Source organism: Chrysochloris asiatica, unplaced genomic scaffold (genome assembly GCF_000296735.1).
Source record: "Chrysochloris asiatica unplaced genomic scaffold, ChrAsi1.0 scaffold00014, whole genome shotgun sequence".
Taxonomy (NCBI): domain Eukaryota; kingdom Metazoa; phylum Chordata; class Mammalia; order Afrosoricida; family Chrysochloridae; genus Chrysochloris; species Chrysochloris asiatica.
Window position 1 is genome coordinate 2,097,319 of NW_006408532.1, and position 20,231 is coordinate 2,117,549.

Below are 20,231 nucleotides of genomic sequence, written 5' to 3' on the forward strand. Positions count from 1 at the left end.
GGAAGATGATGCATGGAGGGGACTGGAACCATGGCAATGAAATGATATACGATGGAATGAATATAAAACTAAAGTTCTCTCATGTAAACTATCATATAATTCACAATAAAACATTTTAAAAAATAAAAAGAAAAGGACTCAGTATATATCACCAGCCTTGCCTCAGCTCACACCTTCCTAAACTTGCCATTCCTCTTTGTCCCTCCATGTCGTTGCTTCTGCTGTGCCCCTGTATGGAATCCTTCACTCCAACACCACCAACAACCTCTTCTACCCACTGCTCGCTCGTGCTCTCTCTCTCTCTCTCTCTCTCTTTCTCACACACACACACACACACACACACACACACAGAGCACTTGCCTCATCAATCCCACAAAGGCTGGCCTTTCTGTCCCTTTGATCACTCCAATCCCTTGCACAACACAGGTCTAGAAGTAAACTTTTTCTTAGGAGTTAGGGGTGTGTGGGGAATGGAGGGCAAATTGCTTAAGGGCCCTGGTAGCATAGTGGATTACAAGTTCAGCTGCTAACCACAAGGTCAGCAGTTTGACTCTATTAGCCACTCTGCAAGAGAAAGATGAGGCTTTGTCTTCCCTTAAAGACTTTGTTGTTAAATGCCATCGAGTCAGTTCCGACCCATAGCGACCCTCTAGAGGGTTTCCAAGGAGCGACTGGTTTCCTGAACCACCAACCTTACAGTTCAAATTGACTTTGCAGTCTAGTGCATTATCCCACAGCGCCACACCAGGACTCCCATAAAGACTTACAACCTCGGAAATACTATACAGAGTTGCTGTGAGTCGTAACTTCTTCCCATTTTTTACCATCAGGTTAACAAAAATATCCAGTGTGGGAGTGGCTGTGAGAGAAATGTATTCTCATAATCTGTTGGTGGGAGTGTAAACTAGTGTCATCTTTTTGAAAGTCAATTTGGCAAAGATTCTCAAAAGGTAAAATACACTATATGGCCATCTGTCATTCCTTTGGGTTACCTGGCATTTGCACTCACTTCCTATGCTCTGGGAACCTACCACCTTATGAGTGGGAGGTTAAGCTTCACTCTAAAGAACCAACCCTTTGCAATAAGGAACTCCCTGGCAGTGAAAGACACAGCATCCTGGAAGCAACCAGGGCAGCATGAGTGGAGTGCCCACCTTGAAGACTGGAGTCCCCTGAACGTGGCTGCAATTGTCCATTCTACAACACAATTCTAGATGCGGTCTCTGGCCTGTGGCACCAATACTAGTTCTCATCCTCTCAGTCATTTTGTAAGCATTTTTTAAAAAAACTTTCCCACTCTTTCTTCAATTATGCAGTGATTTTATTGCTTGCAACAAACAATCCTGATTAATACATGCATATACCTGGTGTGGCGCTGTGGGTTAATGTGCCAGACTGCAAAGCCATCTGAACGGCAAGGTCGGCAGTTCAAGCTCACCAGCTGCTCCTAGGAAACCCTATACAGGGTGGTTATGGGTTGGAAAAGACTCGACAGCACTTCACAGCAACAATACCTTAATGCAGAAATTTCACTATTAGGAATTTTTCTAAGGCTTGTACTTATACAAAGTATACCAAGACACACTGGCTGCAAAAATTCATCAACAGGAAAACCAAACATTCATCAACAGAAGAATGGTCAGTAAATCCTGTTATAGCTGAATAATGTGATAGCTGTGACAGAAATGACATCAATCTACAAGTGCTGATACAAAAATATTTTCAAAATAAATAATAAGGGGAAGATACTATGTATAATATGACTTCACTTATGTGTTTTTGGAAGGGAGAGATGGTAGAATGGACCGATGTAAACCACACAACTATTTCTGGAAAAAAACAAAAATTCTTAACAGTGGTTCCTATGGGGGATGAACATGGAATAAAGGCACATTTTTCATGTAAACGTTGTCCTGCTTGAATATTTCATCAAGTCCATAAGTTACTTACATTAGAAAATATTTTAAGGTTACTTGTTCAATGAGGACTTCCCAAATACTCATCATCCACATATTCCTTCCTGTTATTCTCTTACTGCATACTGTCCTTTTCAAGGGCATTTATCACAATGTGTTCTTTTGTACTAAGTTGTTTAATGCCTGTCCCATCCCCTACCCCACCCCCTTTACCCTCCCATGACAGACTGCACTGGACAAATATGCAGCAAAAGACCTCTTTAAAGTGTCAAAAAGCCAAGATGTCACTTTGGAAGATGTAATATGAGCCTGACTGAAGTTATGGTACACTTTCAATTGTCTCATATGCATACGAAAACTGGACAATGAATAGAATAAGGAAGACAGAAGAACTGAGTCGTGCTGCGGAGGAAAATTAAATACACCATGAGCTGCCACCAAAAGAATGACCAAATCTGCCTTTGAATAAATATAACCTGAAAGCTCTTTAGAAGCCAGGATGGTGAGACTCTTGAACATGTTACCCAACCCATAGCGACCTGTATAGGGTTTCAGAAGAACGGCTGGTGAGCTTGAACCCCAATATTGCGGATCAAATGACTTTGCAGTTGAGCACATTAATCCACAGCACCACACTGGAGGGTCATCATGAATTGGAACCAACTCGTTGGCACCTCACACAACAACATAAAAATCAGACACTGTTTTACTGGTCGAAATCTTTTAAATCTGATCTTATAATGATTGCTATTAAGCGCAGTGGAGTCCATTCTGATTCATAACAACTCTATGTAGGGTTTCCAAGGAGAGTCTGAACCACTGACCTTGCAGTCCAGTGCATTATGCTGCAGCGCCACACCGCATTACTCCCTTTGTAATGATGATGGTAGTAGTGGTGGTATGTCTTGGAGTCGGTTCCAACTCATAGTGACCCTGCATAGGGTTTCCGAAGCTGTAAATCTTCATGGGAACAGAAAGCCTCATCTTTCCCCCGCAGAATGGCTGGTAGTTTCAAACTGCTGACCTGAAGTTAGCAGCCCAACTCATAACCACTATATTTATAATGACAGCAGAACCATTATTGTACGGAATAAGTAATTTCTAAACAGGGTGTTCTATAAACTCACAATCACCCTGAACTCAAACTACACTTAAAAGAGATACTAGGAACACCATTGGCCAAGACACAGCACAAAGCCCGACTGAGGAGTGAAATAAGTAGACACAAATCTTCTTGACTATTCACTTCCAACAACTTCTCCTAAATTCAGCACGAAGCTCAAAAGATAAATTACTGTATTTCAAAAGCAAGAGAAACCAACTCAATTTTCCCATTTTAGAACTGAAATAAATTATGTGTGATGTGGTGAAATGGTAATTGGAACAATCTACAGAATGTATGATTATTAATTTTACAATGTTGTAAACTTTCTGCAAGTTTGACATTTTTTAAAGTAAAAAATTGAAAAATAAGAAATATAATTATTAAAAAGGAAAGGTCATTTCACCTTACCACCATTTAAAAGAGCCAGAGGATAAACTATAGGATAAGCAAAGTTAGTTTGGATTGCAAGGTCGGTGGTCCAACCCACCAGAAACCCTACACAGGGTCGCTACGAGTCATAATTGACTCAAGGGCGCTTAACAACAACAAAAAGGGATCATATGGGCAGAAACAAAAACAATACTAGAGAATAAAAATAGTTGAATAAAGCAATCCACAATAATTCTAAAATTACTGCACTTTCATTTAAAAATAATTACAAAGATTTACATGGGAATAAAGCATTTTCCCAACAAATAAGAAATATATGTTGCATGTAGTGGTTACAAATCGGGCTGCGAACCTTAAGGTCAGCGGTTCGAAACTACCAGCCACTCCGCGGGAGAAACTACCAGCCACTCCCGTAAGGATTTACACCCTCGGAAACCCTGTACAGGGTCGCTATGGGTCGGAACCGACTCAACAGCACTTAATAACAACAACAACAATAGTCTTACAAGAAGCTAGGTAACACAATGGAGTCCTGGTGTGGTGCTGTACGGGACTGCTAACCACAAGGCTGATAATTCAATTCTGCCAGCGCTCCTCAGAAACCCTGTACAGGGTCCCTGTGAATCAGAACCGATTCAACAGCACATAACAGGTACACAATGGGAACAGCAAAGTCTCAAACCGGCAATTTCCAAATTTCCCAAGGGAGGTGTTTTCCCTAGTTCTGCATAGCCAAGATAACCATGCAAAAAAAGTAAGAAATAAAAGACACTGGGAAAACCAGCTACACAATCTCAATTTGAATTTCTAGACCTTATACAACATGACTCAGAAATGTAACATAAAGGTTGTAATTTGCAAATCTCAATTCTCCTAAGAAGAGGGGAGTTATTAAAACACACACACACTCTTAACTAGCAGTTAAGAGTTAAAACACAAATGAAAAAAGCTGGTCTAGAAAGAAAGGAGCTCCTATTTACAGACCAAGCATGAGATCAGAAGCTTTATATACATTATTGCTAATCATTACAACCCCTGGGAATATTATTGATACCATTTCACAGTTGAGGAAACCAACCAGCCAAGAGGAGTTAAGTGATAGAATTTCTCAGAGATTAAGTGGTGAGGAGGGCCCCCAGTCCCTCTAGCTCACTTAAAAACAACAACACACACCCCTATCCATATACCTGCCTCCACTCTAGTTTACCCTCTGCCTGGCAGGCTCTTCCACTAAAATCTCACCTTCTTCACAAAACCTACCCTAACTCTCCTAATGAATACTACAATTTACACCCCATTCTACCCTCTGCCTACTACTTTCAAGTCACCCAGTTGTTGTTAAGTACAGTCGAATCTATTCCGACCCATAATGACCTATATAGGGTTTCTGAGGAGCGGCTGGTGACCACATATGGTCGCTATGAGTCGGAGCCAACTCGATGGCACTTAAAAACAACAAGCAGAAATAATACAAGGTCCCATGTATTCACCCAATTTCCCCAAATGTAAAATCCACCCCATTTCCCCAAATGTAAAATCCTGTACAACTATAAAATCTTATACAATGTCACTGCATTACTTTTTTTCTAACAGATATTTATCACTAACAGATTATATATATGTTGTTGTTAGCTTCCATCTCATGGCAACCCCATCAAAAACAAAATGTAATGCTGCCCAGTCCAGAGGTATCTCATGATCAGCTGGAGATTGTATCAGTGGGATACATAGGGTTTCACTGGCTGATTTTTGGAAGTACATCACCTAGTCTTTCTTTCTAGATACTTATTAGAGTTGCTAGTTGTTGTACATTGGCTCTCTACCCACTAGTGTGGTGCTGTAGGAAAAGTACTGGACCAAAAGGTCAGTTTGAACCTCAAGGTCAGCAGTTCAAACCCACCAGCCACTCCTCAAACACCCTATCTACACAGGGTCACTGAGTCGTAACCTACACAATGGCACAAACAACAACAACCCCCACTAAAAATACACTCTTGTGAGCAAGTATCTTTATCTGTTACTTTGTTCACTGGTATATCCCAAACACTTGGAATAGGGCCTGATGATAAATACTAGCAGTTGTGTGCTACCAAGTCAGTTCTGACTCAAAGCAACCCTGTAAATCCAAGGCTGTAAATCTTTACAGAAGCAGAAAGCCTCATCTTTTTCCCGTGAAACAACTAGCAGATTCAAACTTCTGACTTTGCAATAGTTAGCAGCCCAGCTCATAACCCACTATGCTACCAGGATTCCTTCATAATAGGCATGCAATAAATACCATATTGTTGAATGAATCAAAACACTGTATTACACTGCCCCCTCTAACTGGAACTAGACTAGCTCTTTAAGAGACCATCTTTGCAAATAAAGATTTGGGAACATCAGGGAAACATTTACACTCACCCATGGTGACATAAGGCAATTTATCAGTTGATCCATGAGGATAGATGCTGTAGAGGTGAGGTCCAGTAACATCTACTCCCCCTAAAACTAGGGCTGCACCAATGTAACCTTGATACCTGGTGATAAGAATATGCATTAAAAAAAAAAGTATGAATCTTCACTGCATCACTGTAACTTAACCAAAAGCTGCATAAGAATCAAGATAGCAAAAAGCTTCTTAAATTGAGAATATTCCATTAAGAATTATTGCTTTGATAAAAACAATTAGGAATAGAAAGAACATTAGTTGAATGTCTACTATTATGCAATATTAACTGCAAATTATGTGAGGTATTCCTTATGCCTTATTTCATCTAATCATTTAAAAGAAGACAATATAATCCTCATGTTATAGAAAACCAAAACCTCAAAACATTAAGTGCTTGCACAGTGTCTCAAGAGTCAGAGTTCAAAGCCAAATTTGGCTTACTCCAGATTATCAGCACCCTTTCCATCACATCTCTGTGATCAGCAGGAAAGCCGCCTTCATGGTTATCAATGGGGATCTACTAAACTCAAAATGTTCACATTATCTACCTCATTATAATCTTTCAGGAAAATTGCTCACACAAAAACTTTTTCTTTGAATAAATCTTCAAAACTATAATCCATAATTGCAGACATAAACTCATTTTCAGTTAAAAAAGTATTTCATCATTCAGGGAAATGGATGATGAAACTATTCCATGATCGTCTATAAGCCCATCGCTACCACCGAAAGGATACAGGTAAACCTCTTCAGGAACATGAACAGAATAAATATTACATTGTCAACCTTCATTTAATTGTCCATGTTTTTATTCCTTTGGACCTAATACCTTGATGGTTTTCCATTTCTACAGACTGTATTTGGTTCTACTTTTTAACATTAAAATTGTTATGCTAGACCTAAGACAACATGCTGGGTTTGAAATTCACCACTGTGAGCCTTTAGCTCTTCAAACAGAAAAAATGAACAGAATAAATTACCAAATAGCACTTATTGTAGGATTCTGTTATTGTAAAAGCATATATAAAAGTATCAAGTATCAAAGAATTTATAATGTCTGTGCTTAAGTGGCAGAACATCAAGCAACATTTACTTTCATTCCACATTTATAAGTGTCTAATTTTTTTTTCAGTGATCATGTACTACTTTTAAAAAATAAATAAAGGAAAGATTATTGTCATTTTGAAATGCTTCAGCATAGAAAACTATTCAAGCTGCATTGTTAGGTGAAAAGATTAGGTTATAGCATAGTATGTACAACTATGATCCCATTTTTATAAAACAAAATACTACTAAGCATAGAAAAAAATGTATGTACACTAATGCATTGTACATTAAAGAAGTGCAGTGAGTCTGTATGGTAAGCACTAGACTATGAACCAAAAGGTCAACGGTTCGAGCTCACCAGCCTTGGAAACCCTATACAAAGTCACTGAGTCAGAACCGACACAACAACTTTTAACAACAACAATAAAGCACTAATATTAATAAAGCAGCATTGCTAAACACCTCTGTACAGGGCACCATCCTGAACCCTGAATATTCACTAGGGTTTTTAGGGGCTTTGAAAATGCACTGGACTACAAAGTCAGTTTGAACCGCAAGGTCAACAGTTGAAACTCATGAGCTATTCTTCAGAAGTTAGAGGAGGCAGACTTGACAAAGTCACTATGAGTCAGAACCAACTCAACAGCAATGAACAACTATCCATAAGGTGCCCTGGTGGCACAACAGCTAAGCAACTCGCTGCTAACCAAAAGGTCAGCAGTTCAAACCCACGAATGGCTCCATAAGAAGAAAGACCTGGCAATCTGCTTCCATAAAGATTGTTAAGTGCCATCGAGTCACTTCTGACTCACAGAAACACTGTATAGGGTTTCAAAAAAGCGAGTGGTGGGTTTGAACCACCAACCATACGATTGGTTAGCAATCTAGTGCTTATCCTACAGCACCACACTAGGACTCCGTAAAGTTAGTTTGTTGTTGTTGTTAAGTGCCCTAAGTCAGTTCCAACATATAGTAACCTTGTATATGGTTTCCTAGAAGCAGCTGATGAGTTTGAACTGCCAACCTTGCAGTCCCGTGCATTAACCGGCAGGAGGCCTCTGTAATTACAGGAACAGTTCTACTCTGTATACAGGGTTGCTATGAGTTGGGATCAAATGGGCAGTGTGCACACATGCAAACACAAAACCTACCCATCAGGTCCTGCACTAGACATTTTCATAGATCTTGCTTCTGTACTCATTTAAGCATCAAAAGTCAGCGAGAAAAAACGTGTTATCCCCACTTTACTGACAAAAAAATGGGAGTCTTGGAAAGATGAGGTGAGTTGTCCAAAGTCACATGACTGTGTTACAAACAGGACTGGAACCAAAGTTTAATGTTAAAATGTATGCTTTTTTAAATTTCCACTCTCATTTTATATAACTCACCCAAAATTTCATTAGATATAAGGGCCATAAATTTCCTGGCTTAATTTTAATTTCCCCACGAAACTGACTAAATTTAACCTTTAGAAAATGTATTACATTTAAAATGATAAAACACAGAATTCAAAATTTCTAAAACACTCTGAAAAGATGAACAGAAATATGCCAGATTATTTAGCAAAAAATTTTAAACAGCATTGCAAGGAAACTTGAAATACTCTATTTGCAACAATTATATAAGTTTTAAAATAGTTTTGAAGTCCTGGTATGCCCTGTAGGATAAGTACTGGATGCAAGACAAGCTTGAATCACAAGGCTGGCAGTTCAAACAGCCGCTCATCCGAAACCCTATACAAGAACTTAAGAAAAATGGTTTAAGTGCAATGCATTATACAAGCCACTAGAGGGAGCTTTGTATTCAAAGTCAAATCCACAAATGTCTTAGGACACCTCTCCTCAATTGTTGTTGTTGTTGTTATGTGCCATCGAGTCGGTTCCGACCCATAGCGACCCTGTATAGGGTTTCCGAGGGTGTAAGTCTTTACGGGAGTAGAAAGCCTCATCTTTCTCCCACGGAGCAGCTGGTAGTTTCGAACCGCTGACCTTAAGGTTCGCAGCCCGATTTGTAACCACTACGCTACCAGAGCTCCTTACCTCTCCTCAATAGGTGTGCTTTTAACAAGCTCTGGTGTGGTGTGGCGCTGTAGGATGCTGGACTGCTAAAGCACCACAGGTCACAGCTCAAACCCATCAGCCACTCCCTGGAAACTCTATACAGGATCACTATGAATCACAACAACTCACACTGTGGGGTCCTAGTGTAGTGCCGCAGAATACACTAGGATTAGCACTGGACTGCTAATCCCAAATTGTTAGTCCAGTGGTTTGAACTAACCAGTCACTCCTCAGAAACCCTACATAGGATCGCTATGAGTTGGAACCAACTCACCGACACTTAACATGACACAATGTACTAAGAGAATTTCATTGGTAATAATTTAGAATGATGATTCTATTATTTGGAAATCGGAATAGCCAGAGCAGGAATTACATAGATCTAAGGACTATGTGGCCTGCCCGTGATTCTAAATCTTGATTTCCTCATCTGTAAAATGGGAACATATCAACAGGGAGCTACACTAGACACGTGCCTGTTGTTGTTAAGTGCCGTCAAGTCAGTCCCAACTCATAGTGACTCTGCATAGCTAGGATTTCAAAGGAGCAGCTGGTGACGTTGAACCACTGACCTTGTGGTCCAGTGCTTTATCTCACAATGACACACCAGGACTCCAGACACGTACCTGAGGAGGTACAAATTCACAAAAGATCAAGCAGAGTCTGCAGCACACCAGAACATATGTACTCCCTTCTAAAGGCAACAAACACACTCAGTTTCAAAAGATTACTGCCATGTCTTATCCCACCTGCTTTCTGAATTTTTCAAAAGCAGCTGGAAATGCAGACTTTCTAATTAAAATGTTTGGACTGCTAACCACAAGGTCGGCAGTTCAAACCCACCAGGGAAACCCTACACAGTGTTGCTGGGAGTCAGAACTAATTTGACAGCACTTAACAAGTGATAACTTTTTATTTTTGAGTATCATGTGACCCAAGTAAACGTTCTCTACTGGCTGAAAGAAGCCTGCGAGCTGTCAATTTACAATATTTGCTTTCATTCATGCTGCCCTTTAATTCTCAAAATATCCATTCTACAGATAAAGAAAAGAGGGAAGTATGTGCTGAACATAATAATGCAAGTACTAAAAGGAAGTCAATTCAAACCCAAGACTGCATGTCCAATCCATGTCCACTATAATGTATACTCTTTTAAAAATCATGTAAGAAAATGGACATAAAATTTTAAATATTTCCAGAACTATATAAAGTGATATGATTAATAAAGGAGAAACAAAACTACTAGTATGAACTATTGTGAGAATCAGCAGAGAGCAAAGATCAAGTCAGACAATTTCACCTTTTAAGCCTCAATTCACTCACTTATAGAGAATGGTAACAACCCCTACCTCAGTTAAGAGATCAAGTATAAAGCACTAAGCACAGGGCCTGGCAAAGAGTAAGAGACAGAAAAATGTTAGTTCATATCATTATGCCCATACACTGCCAACTAAAACATCACATTTTTCATTTCATTGCTATTCTGACTTTAAAAAAGGGGGAAGAAAGTTAATTTATTTTGTGTGTCTATATGTATGTAGGTGCAGGCTGAGTCATTTCTACATAAGGATTTCACAGAGAACTCAAAAGCTCCTTCCAGCTCTTTCTAACTGTAAGTAAAAAAAGGTACTCATATCCAACATCATCTGTTGCTGTTGGTAAGTGCCAATGAGTCAGTTCTATCTCATAGTGACCCTGTACAGAGCTTTCCAAGGCTTTAAATCTTCAAGGGAGCAAAAAGTCTCATCTTTTTCACACAGAGTGGTTGGTGGGCTCGAACCACTGACCTTGTGATTCACAGTCCAATGTTTACTCTATGGAACCACCGTGATCCCCTCAATGTCAACTATGTCTCATGAGATGACTCAATTGCTCACATCCAACTTATCCAAGACAAAAATTTAATAACATAAATTCAAATGTACCATCAAAAGCCTTATGAAATTAAAGTAACTTTTTAATAGCAATTGATTCCTAACACAATATGTAATATTTCTAAATCTTTTTCCCTAGCTTCTAGAAAAGCTGTCCTAGGCTTCCTTTGGCTGAAAATCTACTAAGACATGAAAAAAAAAAAAAAACTTTAGAAATCCCTATCCTGGAACATTACCTGAAAAGCATCTGCTTCAGCATCCGATTGGCTGTCACAACTCTGGGAAGGCGGCCAGTGGAGAGGGAGTGGAGTTCCAAGTTGGAAGAAATAAGCTGGGTTGTCATGTCTGTGTCTGCAGCTGTCCCAGCACCACAACAACTAAAAAAAAAAAAAAATCAGAAATATAGCTGAAGTTTAACTCCCATAAGGTACAATTAGAAATGAAGCTTCACAAATAGGTTCCATGAAGTTCAGGTTACATAAAGATGGTTTGAGAACTATGTTGTTATGTGCCGTTGAGTCAGTTCCAAGTCAACAGCAACCCTGAATAAGGGTTCCAATGCTCTAAATCTTTACAGACACAGAAAGCCTCATCTTTTTTCCCATGGAGCAGCAAGTGGACTCAAATTGCTAATCTTGTAGTTAGCAGCCCAATGCATAACCCACTTCGCCACCAGTTGTTGAGTACTATATAAGGACTGTTAACTGTTCTATCTAGCCAATGTTTTAAAAAGCATTAAAATTGAAAATATTCATCTAGCTATATGCAAGTATATTCTTTGTGGCAACATGGAACAGTTCAAATCATTCGTTTTTGTGCTCCTAAAAGAGCATGCATTTTACTAATCTTACAAATAAATACATCCAAATTTTACAAAAGAGCAGGCTTTTTTTAATCTTTAAAACCTTGCAATTCAAGAAGCCTTCCCTGATGGCATACCAGCTGCTAACTGAATGGCTTATGGTCTGAATCCACCCAGCAACTCCATGGAAGAAAAACCTGGAGATTTATCCCATAAAGATTATAGCCTAGAAAACCTTATGGAGCAGTTCTGCTGTCACATGGGGTCACTATGAGTCAAAATTAACTTGACAGCACCTAACAACATATTCTTACTATGGAGGAATACGAAATTGTAAAAAAGCATGAGGAAGCTTCACATGCATTTATGCACAAAGATACTAAAAAAAAAGAGGGTAAGTAAAAAAGTATTGCAACACAAGTTGTTTAAACCTTTATTAAACAAAAATATCAAAATGTGCAGCTACTGTTTCTCAATACATCTTCACCTAGGTCTATACACTTCTAAAGGCAATGTTTTCAGCTCTCTAACCATTCCTGGCATGATGCTGTAAGATAAGCACTGGACTGCTAACATTATGGTCAGCAATTGAAATCCACCAGCCACTCCTTGGAAACCCTTTGAGTTGGAACCGACTTGACAGCACAGACTGCCACCACCACCCAGGGAGCACAGTGGCTCCATAGGATAAGCACTGGACTACAAACCACAAGATTGGCATGAACCCATCAATCAATCCTCATGAGAAAGATGAGGCTTTCTGCTCCTGCAAAAAAATTGTTTTAAAGCCTTAGAAACCCTACACAAGATCTCTGTGAGTTGGAACCAACTCAATGGCATTTAATAACACCAAACCCTTTCCCAAAAAATTCTGCACTCTTTGATTTACATCATGTCAAACAGCAATTTCAAGGGATCCAAATTATGTTTCTTTTAAATGTTGAGTTTGGGGAACAAAAAGAAGTCTGAAGAGACAAAAACAGAGTTGTAGGATGGATGGGGTAAAGTTTCCCAATAAAATTCTTAAAGGACAGCCCTTGCTACCCTCAAAGAATGAGCAGGTACATTGTTGTAACAGGAAAAAAAAAAACCCTAAGCCAACTTTCTTGGCCTTTTTCTCAACAATGCAGCTCAGCTATTAATAATCTAAAAACTTCTTCCTAATAAAGTCTATGATAATCCTGTGTCTGTCTTTCAAGAAAAAAAAAGTCACCAAGACCTTCTGAGCTGTCCTCACTGCCTTTAATTTAAGAATTTAACTGACTCAACAGAACCCCTTGGAAACCTGTTTGATTGTATCCTTTTTTTTTTTTTTAGGCTCCCTAATGAGGGTAAAGGAGCTCTGGTAGCATAGTGGTTGCAAACCTCAAAGTCAGCAGTTCGAAACTACCAGTTGTTCCGCGAGAGAAAAATGATGCTTTCTGCTCCCGTAAAGATTTACAGCCTCGGAAACCCTGTACAGGGTTGCTATGAGTCGGAACCGACTCCAGGGCACATAACCACCACCACAACCAATGAGAATAAAGGAGTCCTGGTATGGCACCGTGGGCTAACGCGTCAGACTGCAAAGTCATCTAAACTGTAAGGTTGGTGGTTCAAGCTCACCAGCTGCTCCTTGGAAACTCTACACAGGGTCGCTATGGGTCAGAATCGACTCAACAGCACTTAACAACAACAAGAGTAAGGATCCTGGTGTGCCAATGTAGGATAAGCACTAGACTGCTAACTGAAAGGTGGGCAATTCAAACCCACCAGGCAGTCCTTGGGAACCCTATATAAGGTCTGAGTTGGACCTGACTAGATGGCACTTAACAAAAGGATACTAAAGCAAGTGTATTACTGAATTTGTCTGAAGCCATCCACTGATCATGGAGACAAGTTTAAACGCATTTTATTGGAATGAACCCGTGAATAAATAAACTAGAATCCTAATAGCAATACTTTTCGACTTACCCTTCTATAAATGAAAAATCTTGCAATATGGCATTTATCACATATTTTCAATGTAACCCACCAGCTGCTCCTCGGAAACCCTATACGGGGTTGCTTTGAGTCAGAACCAACTTAAAGGCATGTAACAATTTAACAACAGTTAATGATATAAACTGGAACTGACTCAATGGCATTTAACAACAAAGTCACTAAGTGCTGGATATTAAAAAAACAAATGTATCATGGTCCTGGCACAAGAATTCAAAGTTGAGTGGAGGAGACAAAAAATTTTAATACTCCATATTGTATGCCATGGACTCCTGGTGTGGAGCTGTAGGATCAGCACTGGACTGTGAATTACAAGGTTGACAATTCAAACCCACCAGCTGCTCCACTGACACAACATGCTATGTTGTTACTATTGTTGTCAAGTGCCATCAAGTCAGTTCTGACCCATAGCAACCCTGTATAGGATTTCCAAGGAGCAGTTAGTGAGCTTGAACCAGCGACCTTTCAGTTCAAAGGGCTTTGCAGTTTGATGCATCAACCCACAGCGCCACAACATGCTATTGTTGTTGTTAAGTGCCGTCGAGTCGATTCTGACCCATAGCAACACTGTATAGGATTTCTGAGAAACAGCTGGTGAGCTTGAACCACCGACCTTACAGTTCAAACGGCTTTGAAGTCTGGTGCATTAACCCACAGCACCACACCAGTACTCCTATAGGAGAGATTTAATTCTGACCTTTGAGAGGTTTCACGTGAGCAGAATTTGAATGACTAAAAAGAACTCTACAAGCAGGGAAAAATAGCACTTGTAAACAGAAGGGGGTTGGCACAAGCACAGATAAATATTGTCGGAGAACTTATGGTACATTAGGACTATAAAAGCAACCCCAGTGTAACAATAGTATGGAGTTAGGATGATAATTGTAAAACAAGAGTAAAAAGGTAAGCTGCTATGATATTGTGCAAGACCTTAAATACCAAGCTACAATTTTCCAATTTTATTCAGAAAGCAGGGTAGAAATATGAAGTCTCTTGAAAAGTTTTTAAAGTCATAAGAGACATAATCAGATCTGTATTTTACAGACTTCAAAATGACAGAGAAATGGACAATAAAAAGTGTAAGAGGCAGAGAAACAATCTATTCACAACTGCTGAGGGGGGAAATGAGTTGGGGGGTGATGAACTAAGGCCCTTCTAGGAGAGGATGGGTTCCAGAGCCACATGGAAGGCAAACCAACTGTATTAGAGACTGAAGTAAAGAAAGGACTTGAGGATGCCTGACTTCGTTACAGTGTAGATGGAACTTCTAATAAGGAAGATAGAAAATACAGGTTGAACACTAAGTTTTACTAAGGAAGGTGATAAGTTCAATTTTGGAAGATTTCTACTTTACGGGTCGGAGTCCTGGTGTGGTGCTGTGGGTTAATGTGCTAGACTGCAAAATCAGTTTGAAATGCAAGGTTGGCAGTTCAAGCTCACCAGTTGCTCCTCAGAAAGCCTATGCAGGGTCACTATGGGTCGGAACTGACTCAACAACACTTAACAATCACAACTACTTTATGAATCAGTCAAGAAAACCCTACAAGGCAAGTTCTATGATATGGGGTCGGTATGAGATGGGCATTACCCTAACAACAAGATGACGTTTGAAGATACACAAGTTATTGAAACTCATCAATACTTACTAAATGTTAGGAGATATGAAGTGTATTTTTGAACAGTTCTTGTCAGCAACAACCATTCCTTCAGTTGCCCTTGTATCTGCGCCAAGAACTATGCCATCCTATTAAAAAAGTTTGAAACCATTTTACATGTATAAACCACAGTACTCTAGTTTAGAGACAAAACAATGTTGGCCATCTCCTGCTCCCCCAACACTACAACCCAATCATTTCTCCTACTAAAAATCTGTTGTTACACTTTCAGAGTTCAAGAAAAGGATCATTAATAAATCTTATTAGAAGACTCCTGAGTAGGTGATAGGAATTACCATCCTCATTTTCAAATTTTAAAAATGAGGCTCAAAAATTCAGTCAATTCCTTATACATCACAAAGCTAACCTTGGGAAAGTCTGGATTAAGACTCAGAAATCTTCCCATTACAAGAGCCCCCCTCTGTCAATTTCTTTCTAAAATGTCATTCTCTACCTTAACAACAGTTATCATTCTTTCTCTTGACCTTTACCACCCTCTAAGGCAGGAGTTGTTATCTCCAGTTGTTGAAGAAAGGATGGCTGTGAAGACCACCTGCCCCAAATTGGAAGCACCTAAGTGAAATGAATAATTTGCCTAACACCACCCAAATCTTCAGCTCTCTCATTATATTAACCTGCTTCCTACAGTACTAACTTAAAAACGCAAAGGGTATCAATAACTCTGCAGAGAGAGAAAAGAATATGAACTGTTATCAAATGCACCAAATCTCCCGACAAAAGCAATCACAGCTTTTCCTGATGGACTTATTCTAGTACATCAGCTTCTCCTGACTCATTACCATGCCAGGCATCCGTGCTCCAGGTTTACCTTATAAACCACCCCCGCGATGGTCGTTCCAGTTTTCCGGGCAGCTGGAAGCTTGTAACCTTTCTTTGCAAACTCGGCTTCCAAGACGGCATTCCTGAGTGCAAAAGAGGGAATTGAGTGCTGACCGCAGGACCACATTAAGTCGCACTGACACTAGACGTACTTAATAGTGAACTCATGAAACAGTAACTATTTGCTCTTACACCCCTCAGTTCACTGAATCTTCGAATCTCAGGAGCATGGTTCCCGTTTTTAATTTTTGATTTTAAAGAAAAGAGTCTCGGAGAAAGGCCGTGGTTCTTCTAAGGAGGAACTGGGGAGGAGGGCTGATCCGGCCTCCGGAGAAACTCGCGCTCAGGCCTGGATTCCCCTGAGTCACACGAGCCTCGGGCCGCAGACCCCGCAGTTCACCCCACACTCCTACTTTGCAGACTAGCCCACGGCCCCGCTCCTACCTGGACACCGAACTCCCACTCCCGCCCTCACCCCAGTCCCCCCGCAAGGCCACACCTGCGGCAGTTATCAAAAGAAAAACCTCCAACCGGTCGCTGATACACCGACACAGCTGCCATCTTCCCGAATAAGCACTTCCGGGCCGAGGGCGGGGACAAGCGAAAAGAGGTGAGCACTTCCGGCTAAGTAACCACCCCCTCAACCCACCCCCACGCGAATCATGACTTTCTAGACCAGCCCGGAGATGTTTGGAGTATATTGCCCCTAGTGGCGGGGAGGAAACCCTAACACTCGGAACGAGAAAAGGACTTGCCCACGGTGGACAGACCAGAGACCCGGTCTCCAGTTGTTTTTACCGTTAATTCAGCTCCGCTGGGCAGCAGAAGGGAAGGGCATGGACTTCGGAAACAGACACAACCAGGTTCCAGGTCCAGCACCACTACACCCTTGCATCCAACAAGTCAACTCAACTCTCTGAATCTCCATTTATGCCACTGTAAAATGGAGATGCCACCTCAAAAGACTTCTGTGAAATGGCCAATAATTACATGAAAAGCTGTACACTAGTTATCAAGGAAAAGGCAAGTCAAAGCCACAATAAAATGTCACTTTACACTTTGTTGTTGTTGTTAAGTACCATACAGTCGTTTCCGATTTATAGCGATCCAGTATAGGGTTTCCGAGGAGCAGCTGATGGGTTTGAACCGCTGACCTTGTGGTTTGCAGTCCAGTGCTGATCCTACAGCTCCATATGCCTCACCACTAGCGCAACGAATAACATTATGATAAATGGAGAAAAGATTGAAGTTGTCAAAGACTTCATTTTGCTCAGATCAACCATCAACACTCACGGAAGCAGCAGTCAAGAAATCAAATGATGTACTGCAGTTAGGCAAATCTGCTGCACAAGACCTCTTTAAAGTGTTGAAGAGCAAAGAAGTCAATTTGAGGACTAAAGTGCACCTGACCCAATACCTTCATATGCATGTGAACGTTGGATGATGAATAAGGAAGACCATAGAAGAATTGATGCATTTGAGTCATGGTGTTGGAGGAGAATATTAAAGATACCATAGACTGCCAGAAAAACAAACAAATCTGTTTTGGAAGAAGTACAACCAGAATGCTCCCTAGAAGCCAAGATTGCCAGACTTCATCTCTCATACTTCAGATATATTATCAAAAGGGACCAGTCCATAGAGATGGACATCATGCTTAGTAAAATAGAGGGTCAGCGAAAAAGAAGGAAGCCCCCAAAAAGATAGATTTGCACAGAGGCAGCAGCAATGGGCTCAAGCATGGCAGCAATTGTGAGGATGGCACAGAACCAGGCGGTATTTCTTTCTGTTGTATGTAAGGTCACTATGATCGGAATTGACTTGAAGGCCTCTAACAACAACTAGTAAAACCAAACCCTTTGATAGTTGAGTCAATTCTGGCTCATAGAGACTCTGTGTACTTCAGCGTAGAGCTAGCCTTTGCAGAGTTTTCAGTTAGGATGATCATTTCTAAAAACCTACGTTTATCTGGGATGTGGAGGAATTGAAACATTCATACATTGCTGGTGGGAATGTAAAATGGTGCAAGTGCTCTGGAAAACAATGTGGAAGTTCCTCAATTAAATACACAGTTAGCATATGATTTAGCAATTTCATTCCTAGGTATATAGCCAGAAGAATTAAAAACATGAGTTCACACAAAACTTGTATATAGTAATGCTCAAATCATTATTCATACTATCCAAATCATGGCAACAACCCAAATGTTCATTAACTCATGAACTGAAAAAGTGTGATATATCAATGCAATGGAATATAATTCAGTCATAAAAAAGAATAAGATATTGATGTATTTTGAAAACATTATGCTGAGTGAACGAAGCCAGACTCAAAAAGACACATGTTGCATGATTCCATTTATATGAACTATCCTTAACAGATCAATCCACAGAGACAGAAAGGAGATCCAGGGTTTCCGGAGTAAGGAGGAGGGTGAAATGGAAAGTGGTTGTTTAGGGTCCATTCCCTGAGGTTTCCTTTTGGAGTGATGAGAAAGCTCTGGAATTAGATAGTGGTGATGTTTGCACAACACTGTGACTATATCATAAACCACTGAATTATACACTTTAAAATAGCCAAAGTGGTGAATCTTAGCTCATATTTTTAAAGGCTCCTGTGAGAATTGAAGATTATACTGCAAAACATTTATCCTAGTGGCACAGAAGCTGGTCAATAAATTTGTTGCTATTGATAAGTGCCCTTGAGTCAGTTCCAACCCATAGCGATCCCATGTAGGGTTTCTGAGGAGCCATTAATCCACAGCACCACACCAGGACTCCAATTAATAAATAGCTATTATTATTAAAATGGACTACTGGTGTGGCACTGTAGGATCAGCACTGAACTGCAAACCACAAGGTCAGCAGTTCAAACTCACCAGCTGCTCCTTGGAAACACTATACAGGGTTGATATGAGTCAGAAGCAATGTGATAGCACTTACCAACAACAAAATTATTAAAATTGTCATTTCATTTTGTCAGCAACTCAAAAAGGTATGTATATCATTTAAACAAATTTACTGATGGAAATTAAGGTTCACTGAGGTGAAGAGATTTGCACAAATTTACATAGCAAGCAAATGACAGCCTCAATCACTCTGGAATTAATTAATTCATTTATTTAAAAAATATATATATATTGACTTCACCAAAGGAGACATTCAAGTGACCAATAAACACATGAAGACATGTTTATGATCATTAGTCATTGTTGTTGTTGTTAGGTCCATCGAGTTGGTACTGACTCATAGTGACCTTATGCACAGCAGAATGAAACACTGCCCGATCCTGGGCCAACCTCACTACTGTTGACACGCTTGAGTCCATCGATGCTGCCACTTGGCCAATCCATCTCGTTGGGGGGGTCTTCCTCTTTTTCTCTGACCCTCCACCTTATCAAACATGATATCCTTCTCCAGAGACTGGTCCCTCCTGACAATATGTCTGAAGTATGAGAGACGAAGTTTGGCCATCTTGGCCTCTAAAGACCACTCTGGCTGCACTTCTTCCAAAATGGATCTATTGGTTCTTTTAGCACCCCATGGCACATTCAATATTCTTCTCCGACACCATAACTCAAAGGCATCAATTCTTCTACGGTCTTCCTTATTCACACTGTCCAGCTTTTGCATGCATATGAGGTTATTGAAAATACCATGGCTTGGGTCAGGCACACCTTAGTTCTCAAGCTGACATCTTTGCTCTTCAACACTTTCAAAAGGTTTTATGCAGCAGATTTACCTAATGCAATACATCATTTGATTTCTTGACTGCTGTTTCCATGAGTGTTGATAGTTGATCCAAGAAGAATGAAGTTGTTAGAGAGATGTAAATCAAAACAACATTGAGATATCTAACCTTAGCATTAATAGCAAAGTTCAAAAAAACAAAAAATAACAAACGCTGGCAAGGGTGCAGAGAGACCAGAAAGAGACCGGAACCCTCATATACTGCTGGTAAGATTGTAAAATGGTGCCACCACTGTGAAAAATGATATTGTGCTTCCTTTAAAAAGTTGGAAATAGACATATTTCTCTCTACTAGGTATCCTAGAGAAATAAGAGCCAAGCCACAAATAAATCATACCTGGACCTCTGTGTTTGTACAGCACAATTCACAATAGCAAGAAGA

At 40.1% G+C, this 20,231-nt stretch overlaps 1 protein-coding gene across 1 annotated transcript in view; it reads right to left on the reverse strand.

Annotated features, from left to right (window-relative positions):
- PSMB7 (proteasome (prosome, macropain) subunit, beta type, 7) overlaps positions 1-16,703 on the reverse strand; it is a 106,363-nt gene extending 89,660 nt beyond the window's left edge. Inside the window, exons 1-5 of the mRNA XM_006834751.1 lie at positions 16,600-16,703; positions 16,090-16,183; positions 15,252-15,349; positions 11,060-11,200; positions 5,815-5,930 (exon numbers count right to left, since the gene is read on the reverse strand). Of these exons, the coding sequence (XP_006834814.1) occupies positions 5,815-5,930; positions 11,060-11,200; positions 15,252-15,349; positions 16,090-16,183; positions 16,600-16,661 (511 nt within the window). The 5' untranslated portion in view covers positions 16,662-16,703. The remainder of the gene's footprint in view (positions 1-5,814; positions 5,931-11,059; positions 11,201-15,251; positions 15,350-16,089; positions 16,184-16,599) is intronic.
- Between the last annotated feature and the right edge of the window lie 3,528 nt (positions 16,704-20,231).